The following is a 24,459-nucleotide window of genomic DNA, read 5'->3' on the forward strand; positions in this document are numbered from 1 at the left end:
TCTTCCAAGAATTTAGAAACCTCGTCCTTAATGATGGATTCTAGAATTTTACCAACAACCGAGGTTAGGCTAATTGGCCTATAATTTTCCTTCTTTTGTCTTGATCCTTTCTTGAACAAGGGGGTTACAACAGCGATCTTCCAATCATTGGTGACTTTCCCTGACTCCAGTGACTTTTGAAAGATCTCAACCAACGCCTCTGCTATTTCCTCAGCCACCTCCCTCAGAACTCTAGGATGTAGCCCATCGGGGCCAGGAGGTTTGTCAATTTTAAGACCTTTTAGCTTTTCTAACACTTTCTCTTTTGTAATGGCGACCATACTCAACTCAGCCCCCTGACTCCTTTTAATTGTTGGGATATTACTCATGTCTTTCACTGAGAAGACTGACGCAAAGTACTTATTAAGTTCTCCTTATCTCCCATCACTAGCCTTCCCGCATCAGTTTGAAGTGGCCCAATGTCTACTCTTGCCTGTCGTTTGTTTCTTATGTATTGAAAGAAACTTTTACTATCATTTCTAATATTACTGGCTAGCCTACCTTCATATTTGATCCTCTCCTTCCTTATTTCTTGCTTTGTTATCCTCTGTTTTTGTAGCCTTCCCAATCTTTTGATTTCCCAGTGCTCTTGGCCACTTTATAGGATCTCTCTTTCTCTTTAACACATTTCCTGACTTCCTTTGTCAGCCATGGCTGTCTAATCCCTCCCCGGATAATCTTTCTTTTCTTGGGGATGAACATCTGTACAGTGTCCTCAATTATACCCACAAACACCTGCCATTTTTGTTCTACTGTCTTCCCCGCTAGGCTCTGCTTCCAGTCTATTTTCGCCAGTTCCTCTCTCATGCCCTCATAATTACCTTTATTTAACTGTAATACCATTACATCCGATTTTGCCTTCTCTCTTTCAAACTGCAGACTGAACTCTACCATATTATGATCACTGCTTCCTAAGTGTTCCCTTAGATTTTTTTATAAAGTCTGGTTCATTACATAGCACTAGGTCCAGAATAGCCTGCTACCTTGTGGGCTCCATGACAAGCTGTTCCAAAAAGCCATCCTGTTAGCATTCCATGAATTCCATTTCTTTGGATCCACTGACAACATTATTTACCCAGTCCACCTGCATATTGAAGTCTCCCATGATCACCGTGACCTTGCCTTTCTGACATGCCTTCTCTATTTCCCGGTACATGTTGCGCCCCTGGTCCTGACCACTGTTAGGAGGTCTGTACATAACTCCCATTTTGGTTTTTTTGCCTTTGTGGTTCCTCAATTCCACCCACACAGACTTCACATCATCCGACGCTATGTCATTCAGTGCTATAGATTTAATTTTGTTCTTAACTAACAAGGCAACCCCGTCCCCTCTGCCCTCCTCCCTTTCTTTTCGATAAGTTGAAAATCCTTGGATGTTTAACTGCCAGTCCTGACCCCCTTGTAACCACGTCTCTGTGATGCCTACCACATCATAATCATTCACGATGATCTGTGCCATTAGTTTATCTGCTTTGTTACGAATGCTACGAGCATTCAGGTAAAGTGCCTTAATGCTAACTTTCTGATCATTAGAGATATTGGAAGTCATAAGATGTCCTAAGTTATCCTTCCTTTTTGCTGCATTCCCAGTCTGCCTCAAGTTTAAATCCGCCTACACATATGCTATCCTGCTGCTTATCTTTCCATTTAACTCCATACTCCCTGTTGCTTTCACTTTCCCTTACCCCCTTCTGCCAGAGAGGAATCCTGAAGAACGGCTTATGCCAAAAACGTCAATTCTCCTGCTCCTTGGATGCTGCCTGACCTGCTGCGCTTTTCCAGCAACACATTTTTCAGCTTCAGTGGGATTGTGTGTCCATACATACCTATTAGCACACTAAATCTTTAATATAAAAGTTTATGTTTGAAAGATGATTCTTAAAAATTTCTTGCATGGGATACTGAGTTAAAAAATAAAGGTTCTGCAGTAGCAGATAGTTTCGTAATGTATAAATACTTTCTGATCTCTCTATTAAATTTTGCATATATCATCTATAAATCCAACTATGTCATTATTTTTGAAGCTACAAAATTATTGAAGGACAACAAAAAAAGGCATGATAGGATTAACTGTGAAAGAATATAGTCGTCATTGGACAGGCCTGGATTCTGAGACAGTTCTTCAGAACAGCTGGTGAGGATTTAAGATGATGCAGTGCAATAAAATGGATAGTTCTGAACAATGTCAAGCATAAGGCAGGCCTGACAACTGTTAGCAATTAACTGCAGTCTGGATGCTGGACAATTACCTTTTTGACCGAAGTTCAACAAATCATTCAGAATTTAATATAAGTTTTTGTACATTTATTTTCATTCTGGATTAGAAGGTCGGTTTTGGATAACAGTTATAAAATTTAAAGAGCCATAATCTATAAGTAAAGGTTTAAAAATAAAAGACTTAAGCCGTCAGCCATAAAGCATGAAGCTGTTATTCTGGGCTTGTAATAAGAGTAATTTAATTCAACAGTATTCTTCACCTGCCAGAGAGAGCCAGTTGTTTCACTACACAAGAAATCAGCCTAATTATAAACATGGGTAAAGCTCGGAAACCAGTTGAAACAATTGATCTGTACAGCATGTGGAATCTGAAATCTAACTTTAAATTACCTGACGGTATAAATCCTTCATCACCATCAGAACAAATGCTCGAGTGACCTAAAAGGCAACATGCTGGTGTATTTTCTGCATCAACACAGCTTTACTACAGCCATATAATTGACGACATTCTGGGTGTAACAGTCAGTTATTAAAAGTACTTTGGGTGTACCAAAACCGAGTGGTTCACACGCCGTTTTGATGTTTTCAGAATGTGGGCTGCATTTCCTTCTCCGTTAGCCAACTTAAGGAAACAGAGCAAACAATAATCCTCTTCATCAGTTACCCTCTGCCATTAACAGATGGTTAGAAGCACCTGGAATAGCACTGGAAAGGCAAAGGCAAATGTTTACTGAACAAAATTGGTGCAAATTGGGCATTACGGAATGAGGAAAGTTTGTCTTCCATGCCAAGTGCTGTAATAACTTAGGGAAAGGAAATGTATAATTTATAGGTTTGATAATTGACCGCTGCCAGGAGCACCATGTGTTTGGTGGAGATGGCTGTAAAGAGGAATAATTCATTAGCCGCACAATCCCAAATGTGGCTGGCTCATATAGGCTAAAAGCCCAATCTAAGAAGATATAAGACCATCCAAAAACCCGAAGTGCTGTCAGTGTAGTCTAGTATCCAGCTATTGAGTTTGGTAGGTTAGCACCAAATGTCTGATCAAAACAGAAACACAGTGTCACTTCAAGTTTATTAACAATCACACACTACGTAACAGAAGAAATAAACACACACACTTATTTAACATAAGCTACAATTAAAACAAAAACCTCACATAAGCTGGCAATAGATTGTGTTTGATGTACTGTGTCTTACAATGTCAGACAAAGTAATTTGTGTATAGTTAGCTTGGAGAGGTAACCTGCCCATTTAAGAAACAATGTAGTTGTGGGAATCCAGGAAAGGCATCTAGAGTTTGTTCCTAGTAAACTTGTCCTTCCACAACAACAGCCACAAATTCCACATTTGTGTTCTTACTATCTTGAGTTTGGCCATATTTGGTTTTGACCTCTTTGCTGAGATCTAATTTCATGGAGAATATATGGGATCAGTAATCTCCAGCAAAACTCCTTCTAGTCAGTCCTTACATATCAATTGCAACTTAAAGATTCTACTGATACATCTAATAAAGTTTCTGGTTATAGAACTAAGTTTAATTTGCCTTCTGTCCATGATAAGCCTATTGGTGTCATGAACCATGACTATATACAGAATAAACCTATTTCCCCAGAGCCATTCTTTCATTCACTTTCAAATAACTAACACAGCTGATTGAAATGAAGCTCTGGGAATTTCTCAGAAACAGAACTGTCTCTTTATCTTTCCGTGAACCCAAATCTTCTGGTCTCTCTATCATCATTGACTAGCTATCTGATGGAAATTTTATGATGCACAGCTTCACCACTAACATCTAGAGTAGTAGGAGGTGGTAATGGTGATCAGTCATGTCTTACCTATTGGCAATGGAGAGATAAATGTGTCCAGTTGCACAATGACAGAATTAAATATTATGGCAGACCACACTCATGCATGTTGACTTGTTATCAATAACCACTGAGATACGGTGAATTGTTCACTGATGACTTGGCATTCTCTCACCTTCTCAATTCTAAACCACGTTGTTTGTTTCTCTGATAGTCCTGATCGCACAGGAGATCATATACTTGGAGGAAGCATTTTCACATAATTTGTGTGCACCCTACACCAGCTCAGGTGTGCACACTTTGAAACCTCACCAAAAGAGGTAGCTAGATTTCTAAATGATAATAGCGAGTGAGCAGCTGCATTGTGGTGACAAGATCAGCAGAAGAGAATTCCTATTGGAAGGTGTAGGATCCTCTACGTTTTACTCATGTGAGCACAGATTATTGGTCTCAGATTATTGGTGATGAGTGCTATCAGATACAGCAGCAGAATATATCTGAGGTTGTGTCAACGTTGCGGGTGAACTGTGCATAATTTATAGAGAAGTTGGTGGACTCGGTTTCTAGAATGAGTGCCATGATGTCTCAGACCATTGCAATAATGGAAAAGACTCCTGATTTTAGAGCATCAGACATGATATGGGTGGTAGATTACCTGTACACTCAGTCCCACATCTTAAACAAAATGCCAAACAATTAAAAATGTAGTGTCACAGTGGTTAGCACTGCAACGTCACAGTACCAGGGACCTCGATTAGATTCCAGCCTTGGGTGACTGTGTGGAGTTTGTGTATCCTAGGTCTGTGTGGTTTCCACTAGTTGCTCTGATTTCCTCCCATAGTCCAAAGAGCTACAGGTTAAGTGCATTACCCAGTAGTGTCTCGGTATGTGTAGTCTCAGTGGATTCGCTGTGGTTAATGCGGGGTTATGAGGAGGAAATGGGTCTGGGTAGGATGCTCTTTGGAGTGTCAGTGCAGACCTGATGGTCTGAATGGCCTCTAGCTGCACTATGATTCTATGAAATTACCTTGATTATTCAGCACCTTACTCAAAAGCAGCAAAATGGCACTCCAGCTCTTGGCAACCAACAATCTGGATGGAATACAACAGGGAAGATGGACTAACATTCATGGAAGTGGGGGTTCAGTTTACAGTGATCCTTTGCCCCTCTCATCAGTCAAAATTCCTTTCCTTCTTCCTGCCTTACCATGCTCTTTCACAAGAGCATCTAGGACAGGATTCAGTCGGGTCCATACAAGCTCCAACACCAAGAGGACCATGACCAAGACAATCCGAGCTGTCAGAGCAGAGACATGATTAGGCTTCCTCCCACACTGCTAAAGCTACAGGTATTAAACAAAGTAGGAGTAAGAGGAGAAGGTAAAGAGATCAAGTTAGTTTCACAAGGTATTCACTTGGGAGTTAAAATCTGCTTCGTCACCCCTTTAATATTAATCAACCATAAACTCATTTCAAATCAATTTTTACATCCTCTCTAATAATATCTGTCACTTGCTCTGCAACAAATAATGTGACAGGAATAAAAAGGTGAACAAAGTGTCTCAGCAATAGGCATGTCTTGTTAAATGTGAAACATCTTTGTAATGGAGATGGGGAGGGCAGCGTGAATTGCCATGTATCCACATTGATTCAGACATACTGCAGTAAATCTGTGGCAATCTGTGCTGACAGCAACAGACCACCATTACCTGGAACTTGAAGCATATCTTCTGCAACCCAAAGATTTGCTCAAAGATCACTTTTGTTAGCACATGATTTTAGCTGTGCCATTTCATGGTGTTAGCAATTCTAAGGGATGTCATTAGTCCTATCATCAGAAGGTATTCCTTGTCACCAGACAAGTAAGAGCTTTTTAAGATATCTGTGGGAAATGAGACTAATGCAGGATAAAAGCATCAAGGCAGCTTCCCAGGTATCCCGAATAGACATGCAGGATGAATTGATGTACCAGTAGTGCATTGATTATTAATAAATGCCACAGGATCATCCTTGTGTGGATCCAAGGTCAAAGTATTTCTTTCTCGAGCGCTTTTCTTGAAATTTTGTCAGGGGCTACTTTTTGGATGTTGACGGTCCCATTGTATTCTAACTCATTTACTAGGTAATGCAGTAATCAGTAACAATATATTTTAAATCTGTGTTCATCTATGGGGTATTTGTACTCTCACAGAAGCCGATTTTGAAGAATTCATCAACATTCTTAAAGCCACAATCCATGAGGAAAGCATAAAAAAGTAAATACACCATAGTCCTACCAGAACAGAGGGCTGCTCTCTCATTAGACAGAGATGACTAATGTTAGTTCTACCTGAAGGTCACACACCATAGGCAACATGAGAGGTTGAAAAAGAAAGTACTTCATGATAACCTTAGCTGATTAGATTAGATTCCCTACAACATGGAAACAGGCCCTTCAGTCCACATCGACCCTCCAAAGAGTAACCCACCCAGACCCATTCCCTACATTTACCCCTGACTAATGCACCTAACACTACAGGCAATTTAGCATGGCCAATTCACCTGACCTGCACATCTTTGGATTGTGGGAAACTAGAGCACCCAGAGGAAACCCATGCAGACACAGGGAGAATGTGCAAACTCCACACAGACAGTTGCCCAAGGTAGGAATCGAATCCAGGTCCTTGGTGCTGTGAGGCAGCATTACTAACCACTGAGCCACTGTGCTGCCCCTGTGGGAATTGACTCTTGATGTTGACATCACTCTGCCAACCAGTCATCTAGCCAACTGAGTTAGCCAATCCCCACTAATTTCATTGTTACCATAGAATTTAATTTGGTATGAGTCAACAGGTATCAAAGATTTCAAAACAATTGACACACATTTCTGAATACAAAAAGCCATCACACTAAACATACTTTTGGTGGACTGGTAAGGTCACAGCGAAAGCATTTCCATCAAATATACACAAAAGTAGAATACTTTAACCAAGCAGTTACTATTCTCTATACTGCATCCCAGATCTCAATCTCACATTTGTCTTTAATATCTGACTCAGTGTTCATTACAATGGAATCCATTACAGATTTTCCCCACATAATTGTATCTAAATCTTTTTAGATTAGATTCCCTACAGTGTGGGAACAGGCCCTTCTGCCCAACTAGTCCACACTGACCCTCCGAAGAGTAATCCACCCAGAGCCATTGCCCATATTTACCCCTGACTAATGCACCTAACTCAATGGGCAATTTAACATGATCAATTCACCTAACCTGCACATCTTTGGACTGTGGGAGGAAACCTGAGCACTCGGAGGAAACCCACACAGACATGGGGAGAACGTGCAAACTCCACACAGACAGTCGCCCAAGGCAGAATTCGGACCCAGTTCCCTGGCGCTGTGAGGCAGCAGTGCTCCCATGCTATAAAAGGGATGGGATGGAATCTATTTTAATTGTTGCATTTTATTTGAATTGTTATAGGATAGCTCTAAGACACCCACATCTACATACACGCGCACACGCACTTGCAAGTACACATGTACGCCCATGCATGCACACACACACAAATGCAAGACAGCAGTATTATGAGTCTGGTATCTCTGCCTGAAGGAGCAAAATGCACAAAGGCAAGGTAACTCGAAGATGCTATAAGCATCCAGGTAAACATAGAACATAGAACATAACAGTGCCGTACAGGCCCTTCGGCCCTCAATGTTACGCCGCCCTGTCATACTAATCTGAAGCCTATCCCACCTACACTATTCCAAGTACGTCCATATGCCTGTCCAATGACGACTTAAATGCACTTAAACTTGGCAAATCTACTACCGTTGCAGGCAAAGCTTTCCATACCCTTACTACTCTCTGAGTAAAGAACCTACCTCTGACATCTCTCTTATACCTATCTCCCCTCACTTTAAAGTTGTGTCCCCTCGTGTTTGCCGTCCCCATACTTGGAAAAAGGCTCTCCCTGTCCACCCTATCTAACCCTCTGATTTCAATGTGAGTGAAGACAGTAAGATGCAGCACATTACCACACACATACCTCCATACAATCTACTTAAATTACTTTATAAGGACTTTGGGATATTCAAATGGGAAGATTTTAATATTTCAATGTAGTTTCACTGTGACAGGAAGGCCATATCCAGGTCACAGTTAAACCAGAGGCAGAAAAAAACAGACCAGCATGTTAAACAGTTCAGTACATGTTAAGCAATTCACATCTGGGACTGTTGACATTTTCCTCAACTGACAGAGAGGGTTGTAGATTAACCTGATTAAGCTCATGTTAAAATTTCATTTCCTTTGTTAATTGGAGAGCACTGTTTCATAATGGGATTAGTTTAACATGGAAACCTTTTCTTAACAGACAAAAATCTAAGGCTCTGCATTTGATTTATTTAAAAGAGAGGCAGGATGATAACTAAAGATGATAAATAAAACACAAAAGAAAATTTCACCTGAAGTAGCCATATAACATGCATAGTTACTTTCTGTTCCAGTTGCTGTTGAAGAGAGAACTTGGAACTTGTCAGTGCTATCAGACGTTTGCAGGATAATAATCAGGAACAACAGCTGTGGCTGTTTGTTCCCAATCCTGCAACACCACACTCCAAACCAAAGAATGTCGGAATAATAACCTATTAACTTCAACCTTAAGTCAGTTAACTCAGCACACACCAGGACTTTGACTTTTCTTTTTTACAGCTGAGCTGCACTTGCCAAAGGAAGGATCTGCTGCCAAAACTATGATTGATACCATTTTGTGCAGAAGGAAATTTCCTTCTTCCCCTCTCTTCATCCCAGCCCTAGCCCTGCCTCAGTGCAAACTGAGAAATATGTTTTTAGCATAGGTTCTATTTTATCACCACGGAGCTTAGCTGTTGTTCAAGTTCAGCTCACCTGGATTGATGCCTGGTGGAATTTAAGCCCATTATTGTCTATGCAATTTGCAAAGTCCACAGGTGGAATCTTACAGGAGTCTGAGCAGTTTGGGCTGTGTTCTGATGTGTGGTAGAATCTTTCAACAAGTAAGGCAAAGCCCATTTTGACATCAGAAGAAATTTGCATCACCTCTTGCGTTTCTCTCAAGCAGCATGCCGAGATTCTCGCTAAGCAGCAGCAAACTGCCAAACAAGGAATGATTGCTTCTTAAACACCTTGTGAATGCTACAATGCATTTCATTAATATTCATCTCCCATCTCCCCAAACTCCCCAAATAGGCTAGACTTTGGGAAAACTCAACAAGGAAACCCTCACTGGGCACTCTGCTGTTCGCGAATCGACCCAACTGCTCAACAGATGATGCCACTTCCACCACCCTCCATCTGGCCGTCATTCACCTGAGAAGGTAGACATCTACGTCAGACTACTGTTCATAGACTTCAATTCTGCATTTAACACTATCGTTCCTCAGCACCTGTTTGGAAAGCTGAGTCTGCTGGATCTAAATACCTCCCTTTGTAACTGGATCGTCAACTTCCTGACTGGGAGACCTCAGTCAGTCTGGATTAGGAACAGCATCTCCAACACCATCACACTGAGCAGGGGCTAGGGCCACCAGGACCATGCGCTCGGTCCACTGCTGTGTACCCTGCTGACACATGACTGTGCAGCAATGCACTGGTCGAATCACATCAAGTTGACTGATGACACAACGGTAGTGGGTCTCATCAGCAGGAATGACAAGGCACCGTCTCGGATCATATGACCTACAATGGATAGTGAGGACAGCTGAGAAGATCATCGGGGTCTCTCTTGCTTCCATTACAGACATTTACACCACATGCTGCATCCAAAAGGCTAAGAGCATTGTGGAAGACCCCACAAATCTCCCAAACTCTTCTCCCTCCTGCCATCTGGCAGATGATACCAGAGCATTTGGTCTCTCACAGCCAGCCTGTACAACAGTTTCTTCCCTCAAGCCATCAGGCTCCTTAACACTGTGTGATCGGACTCCTTTTCATCTAAAATTCTTTGCGCGACTTTGAATTGCTGTTAGAACGATGTCTATTAATTATCATTCTTTTATTACACCATAATTTGCGTGTTTTGCACTTTTTACGCACTTTATGCCCCCCTTCGTATGATCATGTAGTTTGTGCTGTCCATGTAGCACCTTGGTCCTGGAGGAACACTTTCATTCTTACTGCATCAGTTGTATATGGAAGAAATGACAAATAAAAGCTACTCTAGTCTAAATAACGGTCTGCCCATTTAAGACAGAGATGAGAAGAAATATTTTTGTCACTAAGAGTCATGGGTCTTTAGAATTCCCTTCCTCAAAAGGCAGTGAAGTAGATTCTTTGAATTTTTTTATGGAGAGATAGATTGATTCTTGACGAGCAAGCGAGTAAATGATTATCAAGGTAGAGAAGACTTGTGCTGGTCAAGATCAGTCACATCCTATTGAATGGTGGAGCAGGCTCAAGGAGCCAAGTAGCCTACTTCTGCTCTTAACTCTTACACATGTATGGGATCTCATTAGATTCATGGAGGTGGCAGCGGATATGGGTTTGCTTCCAGTACAAGACCCTGTGGCATCAGCAGCAGCTGTATCGGCATTGTAGACCCAAAGCAGACTCGTGGTGGTGGCGGATTTTAGTTTGGACCAGTGCGGTACCTGGCGGTATTGGTGGCATCTGTATTGGTGAGGTCCAGCAAGGACACATCATAGTGAGGGCGTTGGTGGAGGTGAGATGATGCCAATGGGTTGGGTGACTTTCATTCCAGCAGTGGTGACACGATGAAGGGACTCATTCCTGGGTACCAGGCCCATGGCAGAGTATTTAACAAGAAGGACTGTAAAGTTGAATGATACTATGCAACACTTTTCATTGTATTTTGTAACAAAATACATGTGACAATAAATAAATAAAAAAAATTAAATCATGGCAAACAGCGAAGTAGCCAAAATTCCAAATTTCAATATATATGAGCAAAGAAAGATGAAATGGGCAGTAGCCTCATTACTGCTTGTGCCAACTTACTGTGTGCAAATTGCTGTTATGTTTCACCACATCACAAGAATGACGACTCTTCAAAACTAGTTCAGAATGACTAAGATATTCAGAGGTTGAGAAAAGTATTACTTAAATTCAAGTTCCTTATTTGCTCATGGTTTGATTAAAACAATTTGCGATATGAGCGAGTTACAAATACATTCAGGTACAACGAGAGTTATAGAAAACTGTGAAAGAAATATTAATTGTACACCAACTTCTTTGAAATTTTTCAACCTCATTATTATAGTTGTTTGTTCTCAATGTTGTTTGATTACTTACAGTTCTTCCAAGAAGTGAAGATCTCCAAAAGCATTCGGCTGTAGCTCATTAATATTGTTCATGCTCAAGTCACTGAAGAGACATAAAAAGTGAAGAATTAATTATAATGTAATTAACTCAGTGATCTAAGTTCTATTTTCACAGACAATTGCAATTCATCATGAGTTTGAGATGTGGAAATCAGTGGCACAATACTGAGATAACTTGGAATATAAAATGATAGAAACATCTTGTTGAGAAAGTAATAACAATATTTAATTTTGAGACATTTAATGGCAAATGCTGGTTTTAAATTGGTTAGTAGTCCTGATTCCTCTATTAAATAGCCACTATGTACAGCAAAATAACAAATGGAATAATTGTTTTGAATGATTTGAGGTCACTTTTCCCCGAATCTGTTCTGATGTTGCCGCACAATCATTTGAATGTATAAATGTTATATTGAAATAAAACATTTCTGTTTCTTTGAATTCACCAATGCAGGTTAATGTTGAAGCAATGAGTTCCCAGCTATTCAGGAAGCTGTCATGCTTGAAATAATGAGTTGGCACTTATAAATGTGTTTTTGAGTCAGCAGTGGTTCTGCAACTCATTAAAACATGGCACTCTTAATGGCTCGATTCCAAAGGGCATTAAAATAAATTTTAACTCTGAGTATTTTATTTTTACAATCAGTTCTACAAAGAAAGGTTTGAGATTAAGTCTACTGTGGTGCCCTATGTTTGTGCAGTATCCATAGAAGTAAATTACTCCAAATTAATTATATACAATTATATTATTTCCTTTATATAAAAAATAAACTTTAATGTGTGTGAATAAACAGTAACTTATTGCTCATTGAAAACCACAACCTAGAGATAAACTGTTACTCATCTACTAAGCCACAGTAAACTTTCAACAACTTGATCTTAGTTGGAGGAAATATTTATTTCAGATTTAAGCAATTTTTTTAATGAATGTCATTAAAATGAGAAAAGTAAATACAGTTTAAAGAAATATGAACAAAAGCAGAAAGGAAAATAAAAACATAAAGGCTTATTTTGGGACCATTATAACAAACAAATAGCACCAAGATGGTAATTTGGTAAAAGAAGCCATTTAAAGTGCACATCAGCATGGTCTTGGTTGCCAATTAGCACTATGATTTATCGAATGGTTTTCCTCATGGATGCTGGACAAGTTCTTACAAGAGTTCTACAACAAACTTAGGATCTTATTTAAATATCATAATTAACACTTTTTAAAAAATACATCCATTATTTTCCCTGCATGCCGATGGAAAGATTGCAGGTTGCACACTTCTGTGAATGGTCATGCTCATTTTCACACTTTTTTTGGACCTTTCGGTATCAATTTAAGATCTGGAAAAACAGCATAAGTTGATCCATTTTCCAGGTCACCACAACTATTATACTGAATACAGAGATTTCCCACTCATTCACAAAAGCTTTTTATATTAAGAGAGAACCTCTAAGCTGCCTTTAGTTTCCAGCAGTAACCCAGTCTGAAAATGAGCAGTTCAAACAGATCACAGCACAAATATCAAGTTGACAGTTTGTAGGATGTTGTCTTCCTCCTAATATGTCCAAGGATTTCACATAATCTACTGTGTATTTAATCTAATCCCCATTCTCTCCTCAAAAGCATGTTAATTTTTGTTGCAGGTATTTATAAAGCAGGTGTTAGTTCAAAGGAAGTATTCCAAAGATTACTTTCCAAAGGAGATACATTATTATTTTCAGGTGTTTTCACATTTTCAAACAACTTGCCATAATTACAGCTGTTTGATGGGAGCCAGATTTTCATGATGGTTAATGTTAAGAATATAACAAATTTGTCACTCTTTTACAGAAATTTCTATTTATAATGTTTATTACTTAACCTACCAATAGTAACGTATGAAGGTGTTTCTTTATCCGCTGATGAACAAATTGTTTTATTGAATTATTTTCTGGTTGAATGATGATTGAAAATATAACTTATTTTCTGCCTTAACTTTATCAACTTTAGTCTTTTAGTTCATTTTCTCTCAGACAACACATTATTGGTGATTGTTCCGGAACTATGAGACTATAGGGAATGTAGACTGTTGTTTCAGGTTATCCACACGTTCAGAATTTCTGAGTAATTTTCCAGGTTAGCATTTTCTTTGTGGAATTTTCAGACCTCCCTCCTCCGTTCCTATTTCACTGAGATGCTCCCATCTTTTATTTCCATACTCATTTCATTTTGTCTGGCACCATCTTCATCTAACCAACAAAGAAAACATAAACTTGGAAATTAATAACTTGGAAATGAATGCACTGGTTGCACGAGAGTTTCAATTTCAGGTAGACAGAATGAGTGGGACCTGAATGCATAATTTCCCAAGTTTTACTGGTTTTATTCAGTTTTGCTTAGCTCTGCACTTATGTAAGAAAAAAAAAACTTTCCTAATATCTTCCAGTTCTGATAACTTAGTATCGAGCTGAATATACCAAGAAAAGGTCAGGTCAATCCTGAAGATATAGATAACCTGAAATAATGGTCAATACACCCTATAGTATAGTTCCGGAACAATCACCAGTATCATGCTGTCTGAGAGAAAATGAACTAAAAGACTAAAGTTGATAAAGTTAAGAAAGAAAATTAATCACATTTTCAATCATTCAATTAAAAAATAATTCAATGAAACAACTTTGTTCCCGGTCTACAGATGCAGCCTGACTCTGTTGATTGTTTCCAAAATGTGCTGTTCAGATTTCAGATTTCTAACAGCATTGTACTTGTTAAAATCATAATTTGGTCAATAAATAATTTTAATTGATTCATTAAAGAAACAATTTTTGCATCATAATTATTTTGTATGCTTCCACGTTGTGTGGTTATGGTTTGGTTGTTCCAAGAACATCTTTTTCAAAGACTGCACTTCAGAAATATAATATCCTGTATTTGTGCACATAAATACTGAAGCTGCTAAAATATTGAAGGATGTGTGTAATATTCTGTCAAAATAAGTATATTTAAGAAAATATTTGTTCTAGAGAAGACATTCCTTTTTTGAATTACTCTTCATTAATGTGCACTTTAAAGTTGGTATCTATGTTTGCATTTACGGCTAATGGGCTTTGTAAATAATCAAAACCAAGGCCCTCCAGTGGGACACAGAATAATTATTTTTAATTGCTGCATTTCCCTTAATTTAGATGAAACAGCCACAAAAGTATCTTTTGACTGTTTCCCATAACCATCTCAAAGTAAAAATACCACTGATCGGCATGATAATTAGGATTACAACACAGAGATGTGACCTTTTTAGATTTCACTGACCTCCAAATACACAAGAATGTTAATATCATTTTAAAAATTAGACCACCCGTCCCCAACTTTATGCCCTTCCATCAATTTTAATTTCAGTGAGTGTTCTTATTTGATTGACGATATTTATCCACAGATCATTCTCTGGTATGGATTGAAGAATGTGGAGTTTAATATGGTAAACCTAAGCATTGTATTTGTTTAGTAGTTATGTTAAGAGTGCATATGAATGGCAAAAAGCAAAGGAATAACATAATACTGCAATCTCTTTAAATTGGTAGCTGCCTGCTGGAAAATAATTTGGCACATATAGATGTGTATTTAAATCTGCAGTTAGTTATTTAAAATGTGTTTATTAATGATTGTTGTCATTGAAATAATACATAAGATCTTAAATCATCTTCTTGTAAGTAGACTATTATTTTAATACTAGGACAAAAGCTAAGCTATAAAGAGTCCAGATTTTATTCATATCTGCTTTGACTAAATGTTTTTAGTCTGCTGAATTTAATGAAAATTAAGTGTCAAAGCTTGCACTAATACTGCAATGAAACATCCATTGGTTCCTCATAAAGGAAACAAAGGACAAGAACCTGCAATGTTGCAGTACCTTTCAATATTCCAAAATATTCCAAATGTTTCAGGTTGATACAGTTATCATTGGGTCAGATCCAATGACAGATCCTTGATCTGTATCATTAGCTCTATATTTCTCACTCCTATGACTGAACAGTCACAGATCTTATTGAACATTAATAAAACAAAATTTGGAATTAAGAGTCCAATGATGGCCATAAAACCATTGTGGATTGTCAAGAAAACCCAACTGCTTCACTCATGCCATAAGGAAACTGCTATCCTTTCTGGTCTGGCCTACATGTGATTCCAAACCCACAACAATGTAGTTGACTATTAACTGCCCTCTGGACAATTAGAGATGGGCAATAAATGCTGATCTAACAAATGATGCCCACGTCCTGTGAATTGGTATAGAGAGGTTGGTTGGAGAGGACACCTTACTTGGACATATCCAGGCTCCAGTTCCAAGTGATTTGACATATAGCTCCTTTTTCACAAGCTTAATAGCTGTCCATAAAGAACAAGTATAATTCCCTTCACTCTACAACATACAAGGTATTTTCAGTTGCAGAAAGAGTCAGGATATTTAGTTTAATATGACTGTGAACTCATTACAGAGAAAGTTGAGTGAGCATTTAAAAATGCCATGAATAATTTCAGATTAAATTAAGTTTAATAGTTAGGTTTTAGAGACACACTGTGTTGGCAAGAAAACAAAATAACTACTGTCACTGCGGTGGCTGAATATTTCATAGAAGATCTACTTCATAATAGCAAATTATGCAAAAATTTATTGCACTTCTTTAAAGAGAAATTAACAGATCCGTTGAGTAATCTGTATTGCAAAATTGGAAAATATTTTTCTAATTATGCAAGTCTTAAGTCCTATCATATACCACCCATTTCAAAATTTAATTGTTATAAAGAGCAGAGTTTTTCTGCTTCTGCGTTTCTAGAAGTGGAGGGTGTAGTGGAGTGGGGGGGGGAGGGCTTTACATCAGGATTGCTCCTGGTATGATCCTATCACTAGGAATGATTCCCTGGGCAGGCACGTAAGTGTATTGTCTGTATGTTGCAAGGGTGAAGGAAGACAATTATTGTGATTTCTGGGACACACCAGCTTTTTGCTGGTGGTGGAGCAGTCCACAGCGGCAGGAGGAGGTTACTAGCTCAGTGGAGATGGCCTCCTTGTAGCACATTTGGCAGCCATCAAATCCAGAGCCCTAATGTCCAAGCAGGGGGCTGCAATGAGCATAAGCTGCTGTTGTAAGGGTTTCTCTTCTGAGTGGAAGGACTGCCTGCGTGGACCGGCCCCACGAAAAAGAGTTATTACTTTACCCTTTGTGGTTGCACCTATTTTGAAATGTCCTCACTGTCTTCAATGTTTGGTCTGGCTGCACTAGTACTCCTAATCCATTCTTTCTCTAACAGTGCACTTAGAGAAATCAAATTAACAGGTGATCTCTGGGTTAATGGTTCCCAATCTGGCTCCCAACCAAGTGAAGATTGGGATACCCCATCTGGTTATAACCATTTTATTCATTCAAAGAATGTGTACACCACTCACTAGGCCAGTACAAATGTTCTTCTCTAATGGTCTTGAGAAGGTGATGGTGAGCTGCCTTCTCGATCCCCCGCAGTTCATTTGATGTAAGTACATTTACAATGCTATTATGGAGAGATCCAGTAATTTGACACCAGAAATACTAAAGGAAGAGTGATATATTTCCAAGTCAAGAAGGTGAGTGGCTTGGAGGGCAACTTGCAGGTGATGATCCCACATATCTGCTGCTCTTATCCTTTTCAGTGGTAGTGGTTGTGGGCTTGGAAGGCACTGCCTAAAAGGAGCTTTGATGATCTTGTAGATATCACACACTTTTGCTACTGCCAGTGGTGAAGGGAGTGAAGTTTTGTGGATATAGTGACAATCAAGTAGGCTGCTTTGTCCTGGATAGTGTCAACCTTCTTGTATGTTTTCGGGCTGCAATCTTACAATTTGATGCCTTGAAGCCCATGGGAAAATACAACCAAAGTCTGACTTGAGTCACAAGTCAGTAGTTTCTCCATAATTGTCATGCAATTAATAAGAGAGAAAGATTTGCATTAAACAACATAATCCACAATTTTATAATGTCCTAAAGTGTTATATAGCCAATTACGTACTTTTCTGTATAATTACAATTGCATTGTAGGAAATATGCAGCCAGTATGTGCACAGCAACACTCCCAAAACCATTGATAAAATAGTAATCAGACAATCTGTTTTGTGGTGTTGGTTAAGTGATAAATATTAACTAGGATAGCGCTAAATTTCCTTTTGCTTGTTTGAAAAAGTATCATAAGTTACATTCACCAGACAGCAGTCAAAGCCTTATTTCTAGCAATACTCCTGCATTCTCAGTTGGCCCTCAGGTTCTGCTCCAAAAACTTTGACTTAAGCTTAGAAAATTTGTTTACGCCCTGATAAAGAGTAGCTGATCATACTGCCTGAGTTTTCTCATTATTCTTGGATATTCTGAACTGACAATGCTAATGAAACAAACATAAATAGAAAGTCAAATGTACTTTTTTGAATTAGAAGAAGAGAAAAGAGCAGTTATCATGAAGAGAACTTTCACTTGCAGAAATAAGTTAGATTGAGGGCAGACAAGGTTAAAAGTGCTGAAATTTACAGGGAACATGAAACGCCGATTGTAGCCCATTGATTTCCAAATGTAATCACAGCACATTAGGCTGTAAGTGAGAAACTCCTTCTGTAGAGTCCTGTAATTAACATTGGTTTATTAAAAGCTCATTATGAATGACGTCAGCACAAGTTTTGGAATTCAACTGTGAGTGCATGGGTTTCCTCGACTTTCTGGGGCTTACTTGTGAAAGGCAAGATTACAATAGTCCAAGCAGGGAGTGTAAGAATTGATACGGAAACTTTCCATAGACATTGACATTTCACAGTTCCTTTCTTGCCTACTTGCGTGAAAGGATTTTGCTCACAGTCTTTGTTCTAAATGTCTACTTTAACTAGGTTAACTTTAACATTTAATCTCTATTCCGCAATTGTGTAATGTGAGTGCTGCTTGTGCTGCTTTTCATTTGCACATCAGATGAGAACAGGTTAGACAGCACAAAGAGGATTGCATCCAAGCTGAGGGGTGTCAATGGAGCAAGAGACATTGGACAAACTCATCAAAGGCTAAGAATGCGTAATACTTAGTTGCTGTGGTCGTGGTACAATGGAGAAGACAGAAGACAAACTAAAGTGATTTAAACATGGAATGACTTTTGACAGCTAGGCACAAGCATGATCAAAAAACAATATTTTAGTCCTGTTACAAATCTGACACTCAGTTCACTGCGGTGAGTAAACAATTTTAAAGCCATGAGAAAAATCTTTCATTGAAGTAATCAATATTTCAAATTTGGCCAAAATAGGGACTAAAAAGATAACAATTTGACAGGAGAAACTCCATATTCTCAACCTAATATCAAGGATACCAAAAGTTTTTTTTTGATAAATGAGCTGATAGTTGTGTTATACTAAGCACAAGGTTTTAGTGTGCGTGGCAGAGCAAGTCTATGCTGCTTGTTCAAGCCATTGCAGCATAGGGATGGAAATTCAAATAAAAAGATCTTTGAAGTTGAGTTAAGCAACATTTTAAAGAATGACAGTAACTGAAGGTATGCTTTAATCTAGAGATCAGATTTCATCATCAAAGTCACAAGATTCCAGAGGCACCATTACCTGCATATACCTCTGAGCTCAGTTACAAGGATAAATCATCTCTTCTTCCAAGCATTTTTCTGGCATTCATTACTCAATCAATATTAATGGATACAAACAAAAACAAAAACAAAACAAGCATAAAGCCATCTGCAGAAAACAAATAGAAAATAAAAATTGGGTCAGACAATCAAAGGGAAATGTGATGAAAGTGTAATCGGGCATGGATTCATTTTAAATTTGAATAGGTATTCTTGCCCTGTTCTGTCTTTTTGATATTCTATCATAATGTCTTATTTTGTTTTTTAAATGGAACTCAATATGCATATTGTTTTGAATGAGTGCTCTCTGAAGTGCGTCATTCTGTAATCTTATGAAATATCTTTAACTTCTCATGTCAGTCAAATATCTAAATCTATTCCTGGAAAGCTTTCAATTTAGTTTCTTTTCAAAATGTGGGAGAGAAGAGCCAAAAATGAATATGGGGATGAAATAGCGAAATAATGAATTTTACAATTTATTATATTAGAGCTTCAACAGACGTATTAGGAACTTAGGTGCAAATATGAGGGATGGATACCTTCTGAATTATTATTTTAAAACCCAGTTTGAGAGCATGAAGGTAAAAACGCATCTACATGTCTGTTTAAACACAATAAACTGCCTAAACACTTGGATGGTTTTGAGATTGGACATAAAAAATTCTTTCAGCTTGTTTTTAATTTGACCAGTGCAGGATGGTCCTGTCTGTTAACATCCCTGCTGTCCTAATGAAATATCAAAGCCTTGTCACACTCAGAGCCCAGCAGCTCCAAACGGTGAGTTAGTCAACCGTATAATCTGCAGTTGATCCATCTTTACAAAAGGAAAACTGAACAGGTATCAGGAAGAAAAGACTGACCTAACTGTACCTTACAAGTGAAGTGCCAATACATAAATACCACATTGTTTTTTTCTAATAAGTTCACAACGTGAAAAAGGTCATAGTCTCACTGAAGACCAGTATGTTGGGATTTATTCCTTTTCCTTATATTTTAGGATTAGCCACCTATACTCATAATATGAACAGTGCTGAATTCCAGAACTGTTTATGATATCTGTGATGATTCTATGGCTTTAAGAGGTGTAGTTTGTCCTGTTTTATTGTGAAGGGAGGTTGAGACAGAGTTACAGTGTGGTCTATTCCAAGCCAATAAAGTAAACAATTTGTGAGGCCTTGGGTTATTTTTCAATTCCTTGTTCTTCCCATGTAGCTCCTCTGATAGTGATGCAAATAACCCATTAGCTCTACCTATCAGTTTTGTTAGAATCAACAATGCCCATATGGTCAGTCGTCATTTCATTTGTTTAGCCACTTTCTTAAATGACATGAAAAAGGTCTCTACTTCCTTTTTGTCAAAACTAGGTAATGCTTGGATATACTTAAACAGATCCCCACCTGGCCTTTGTCTATGATGGGATTACTCTCCATCACTGTCCTCAACACTACTCCTACCTTTCACCTCTACCTCTGGCATTTTAAACCAACTTTGAGTTTTCAGTTCCAACCTCCGAAGTTCAAAATCTCTCTCTTTCTCCTTTCTTCTGCTTTCAATTGTAATTCAAATTATCTAATTGCTGTTTCGTGTACAAGCCGCTTCACTTGCAATTGAATTTTAGCCATTTTCAAAGATTCTGATGACATTCCTGGCAATTTTAAATGCTGCATGATTGCCACAGTTATTTCCACTTTTCACAGGGACAAAGGCAAATCCAACTCCAGCTTGTCTGTCAATTCCAAACGCTTTGCTTTGCTCAGTTTTTATAAAACTCCCAAAGTGACATCTTCTCCCCCCAGGAAACTCTTAGTGACTGAAAAAGCCATTAATACAGAAGGCACACTGTATTTAAACCAACCAAATGCACAGCTGAAAAGAGAACACTAAAACTGATCATTCACTGTCTTTAAGTCCAATAACCCTAAACCTCACCTGGGAATTAGAGATTTTGATCCCAATTAGAGCCCTCCGCTTGTTATGGACCAGACTAAATCACCTCAAAATATAGTAAGAAGTTAGCCTAGACCCCAACTTTTTCTTACTTTGAAGGCAAGTGTAAGGTGTTGTGTTCCAAATGCAATTTGATTGGTCAAACTATCAGGCTTGAAGCAAAACACATTTTATTCTTACACTATAGTTAAAATGAAAAGAAATGAAGAACTAGAATAACTTAACTCTATTGGAAAACTTAACAGAATACTAGATTACTTAACTAAAACAGCAACTGCTCCAATATTGTAAAATGCCATAACACACACTTGACAAAAGCAAATTCAGTAAAATAGATCATCTCACATGTAATTATCCAGTCCTGGAAGAAAAAACATCAAGAGAAAACTCTGAAGAGAGACAGATAGAACTTAAGTGTTTTGCTGTAGCAGGAAAAGATATAGAACAGATTCCAAACTCCAACAGCTACTGAAGGTTAAACTAAAATCCTGGTTCTGAGGGAGCTTGCCCTCACCCCTTCAGGCTGCTCCTATTTTTCCAATTTAAAAAAAAAACTAAGGCCTCACAAATTGTTTACTTTATTGGCTTGGAAAAGTACGCTTGGCACCTCTATCTCAACCTCTCTTCATAAACAAAAAGCAGGACAAAATGAACATCTTAAAGCTATAATATTTTCATATATGAAAATTCTGCTACTTTTTGTTTTGGCTGGCAATAGCAGATACAAAAAAAAGGAAGAACTTGCATATCTGTAGCATCTTCCAAGTCCCAATTAGTTCCAAAGTGATTAGCCACTGAGTAACCTTTTTATGTAGTCACTGTTTGTGGGCAATGCAGCAACCAAGTTGCACACAGAAAGATGCCAAAGCAACCACAAAATAAATGACCAATTAATGTGTCTTAGGGATATTGTGTGGAGTTTAAACTTTAACAAGTTCACAGGGAGAACTCTGTTTTCCTTTGAAGAGTGTCATAGGATCTCTTACGACCAAGTGACTGACACTAAGTGGCTTGAATTTATGTCTATTTAAAAATATGGCACCTCCAATGATCAGTGGTCTTTCATTGAAATGTCAGTCCAGATTATGTACTATAACACTAGAATTTGAACACTTAACCTTTAACTCAGAAAGAAGACTTCTTCAACTCAGCTAAATGTCTGAAGATGCTGTTAGCAAAATATTATTGTATTTCAATACTAAGACATTACAACTGTGTGTTGCTCAAAATGCTTTTCTATCTAATGAGTTTTGACTCATAATTCTACAGATGCATAGTTGATCTTAATCCCCGCAGTTTCCATGAATGTTTTGAAAACCGACATAGCTTTAAAGCTGCATTCATCATTATAATTCTGAAATGAATCCAGTGTGAATTCTGAAACAATATAATTTTATAAATGCAGCCACCTAATAAGCAACATAAAAGTATATGAATCAGTGATATGTGTCTGAGATTTAAGATGCTGGAATTGAAATTATAAATGTAATACAATTGAGTGATTATTCAATATTGCTTTGACCTGCAAGAAGTATGTTTGAATATCAGTTATTTGAAAGGATTTCACTGACTTCCACTATGGTTAAATTCAACAATTAAACATATTCAGTGAGGAAAATACTGCAGATCTCAGATTTTAGCTGAATGCTAACTAACCAATTGTAAAACTATTTTTGTACACTTGGAAACAGCTGTCAATGCCTTTTGCCCTGTGTTCAGTCTAAGATAAAAATGTTCTCTTTCTCTCACTCCCTTCAGACAGTTCACCATGTTTATATAGAAAAGTGCTGACCTTGTAAACTGCCTGATAGTGATTATTCCACCTTGACTTCTGACAGGTGTAACATGGACAGGGCCACAAAAAAAAGGCACTGTCAATCATCCATTCCAGTTACTTAATATGACAGTATTGACACTGGGTCACAAAAATGTTGTCACAATACCAAGATAAATACACATTTCTTGACAACATTCATAGTCTCAAACATTTTTGTCAAAATATCAGAACCTCATTTTTCATTGTGAGACGAATATGAGGCATGGAGTAACTTTGGCTGGTTTGTTTTTCAGCTGCTGAGGACACATAAGTAAACGAGCAAAATTAACTAAACATCTATACACACCTACACACAATTAGACAGATTTGTTTTATAGGATTGAATGAACCATTCTGTGCGTATTTACACTGTTCTCCGCTCTTATGCTTCACCTTAAGGTGTACTATGCCTATTTTGGCAATTCTGAGTCATGCTTGAAGTATTTTAATGTTGTCCTAATGGGAAGAAATAACTGTGATAGAAAAAAAAAGATAGTTTTTTTTCCCCTTGGGGAATAGTATATTTTCGAAACTGAAAAATCTGACCACATCTTGAATTTAGAAATAAAGAAGTATATTTACTCCCCTGGAAACTAATCTGATAGGTGAACAATAGTAATAAAGACCCAGATATGCCTTTGATCTATTCAAGCCTTACAGGAAATATTGTCCATTTCTTCACAAATGTTGTGAGGAAAGGAACAATTTTTTTGTATCCTGATTACAGGAAAGAACATAAATAAAAATGAAAATTGATATTTTATTTTTTAAAGTTTATGAATTTTTTTACTGTCAACACTACATAACTAATCAACAAATTTCAAAGTGCAGTTAATATGGTTATGCAGGGAACCTTAGCAACCAATTTTTACACTGCAGACTTCCACAAACAGTAAATGAGACAAACGACTAGTTAATCTGTATTTTGTAGTACTGATTGATGGGACAATTTTGCCTCAGGTGCCTAGGAAATTGTCTTTTTTGATTCAGCATCTCATGAGGAATTAGTCACTTACAACAGCAGATCTTCGGTATCATTATTCATTTAATTACACTCTGTGAAGTACAGTATTTATTTGTAAGTGCATAGTATAAGTCAACGACATATGTCAGTGAATTAATATCTCTTTTATAAGCATCAAACTGTTTTGCTTCAAAATTAAATAGTTACAAATGGATTTTAATCTTCATCATTCAACTTTTTGTTATTACAAGAAATGGTGTTCCAAATTTCTGAAATGTAACACATAGTTCAAGTTATTTTCCCTATAGAACTGGAAGTCAATGATTTAATCCAGCAGTTATCAAATGTAAAATTAGTGATAAAATTATATTCCTAAAAAAGTTTATTTTTCAATATAAAGTATGATTGACACATTCCCAGGTGCCAGATATAAGCTTTCCAATGTATTGTTTCGTTGTAGGAATTGCCACTGAAACTTTATTATCATAAAGGAATATCATATGGAACATTGTAGTTCCATTCTTGTGCAATCCCATGTTATAAGAAAATCATGTGATAGCTGCACCATTTAGACTAATGGGGCCAGAATCATGTTATAACCAATACACGCTTTAAAACTTTGTGCTTTAGAAACAGCGTCCCCAATTAGTCAATCATGTTAAAGCAAATTCATGTTAATGAAACATGCATTATAGCAGAATGACCTGGTGTTGTCAAAATAGTACAATGTCATTTTCTCTTAGTTTCTGTTATTTCCCAA

The 24,459-nt window shown here is 37.7% G+C and overlaps 1 protein-coding gene across 5 annotated transcripts in view; it reads right to left on the reverse strand.

Moving 5' to 3' along the window:
- Positions 1-24,459, reverse strand: part of LOC122563226 (leucine-rich repeat-containing G-protein coupled receptor 6) — a 255,999-nt gene that overhangs the window by 145,382 nt on the left and 86,158 nt on the right. For 3 of the 5 annotated variants that reach the window (XM_043716816.1, XM_043716819.1, XM_043716817.1), the window contains exon 2: positions 11,338-11,409. In XM_043716816.1, coding sequence (XP_043572751.1) covers positions 11,338-11,409 — 72 coding nt within the window. Of the gene's footprint in view, positions 1-8,513; positions 8,602-11,337; positions 11,410-13,223; positions 13,242-24,459 lie in introns of those variants that run through there. The other 2 variants (XM_043716818.1, XM_043716820.1) reach the window with 2 other exon arrangements.

The sequence above is a fragment of the Chiloscyllium plagiosum genome, chromosome 26, assembly GCF_004010195.1.
Source record: "Chiloscyllium plagiosum isolate BGI_BamShark_2017 chromosome 26, ASM401019v2, whole genome shotgun sequence".
Taxonomy (NCBI): domain Eukaryota; kingdom Metazoa; phylum Chordata; class Chondrichthyes; order Orectolobiformes; family Hemiscylliidae; genus Chiloscyllium; species Chiloscyllium plagiosum.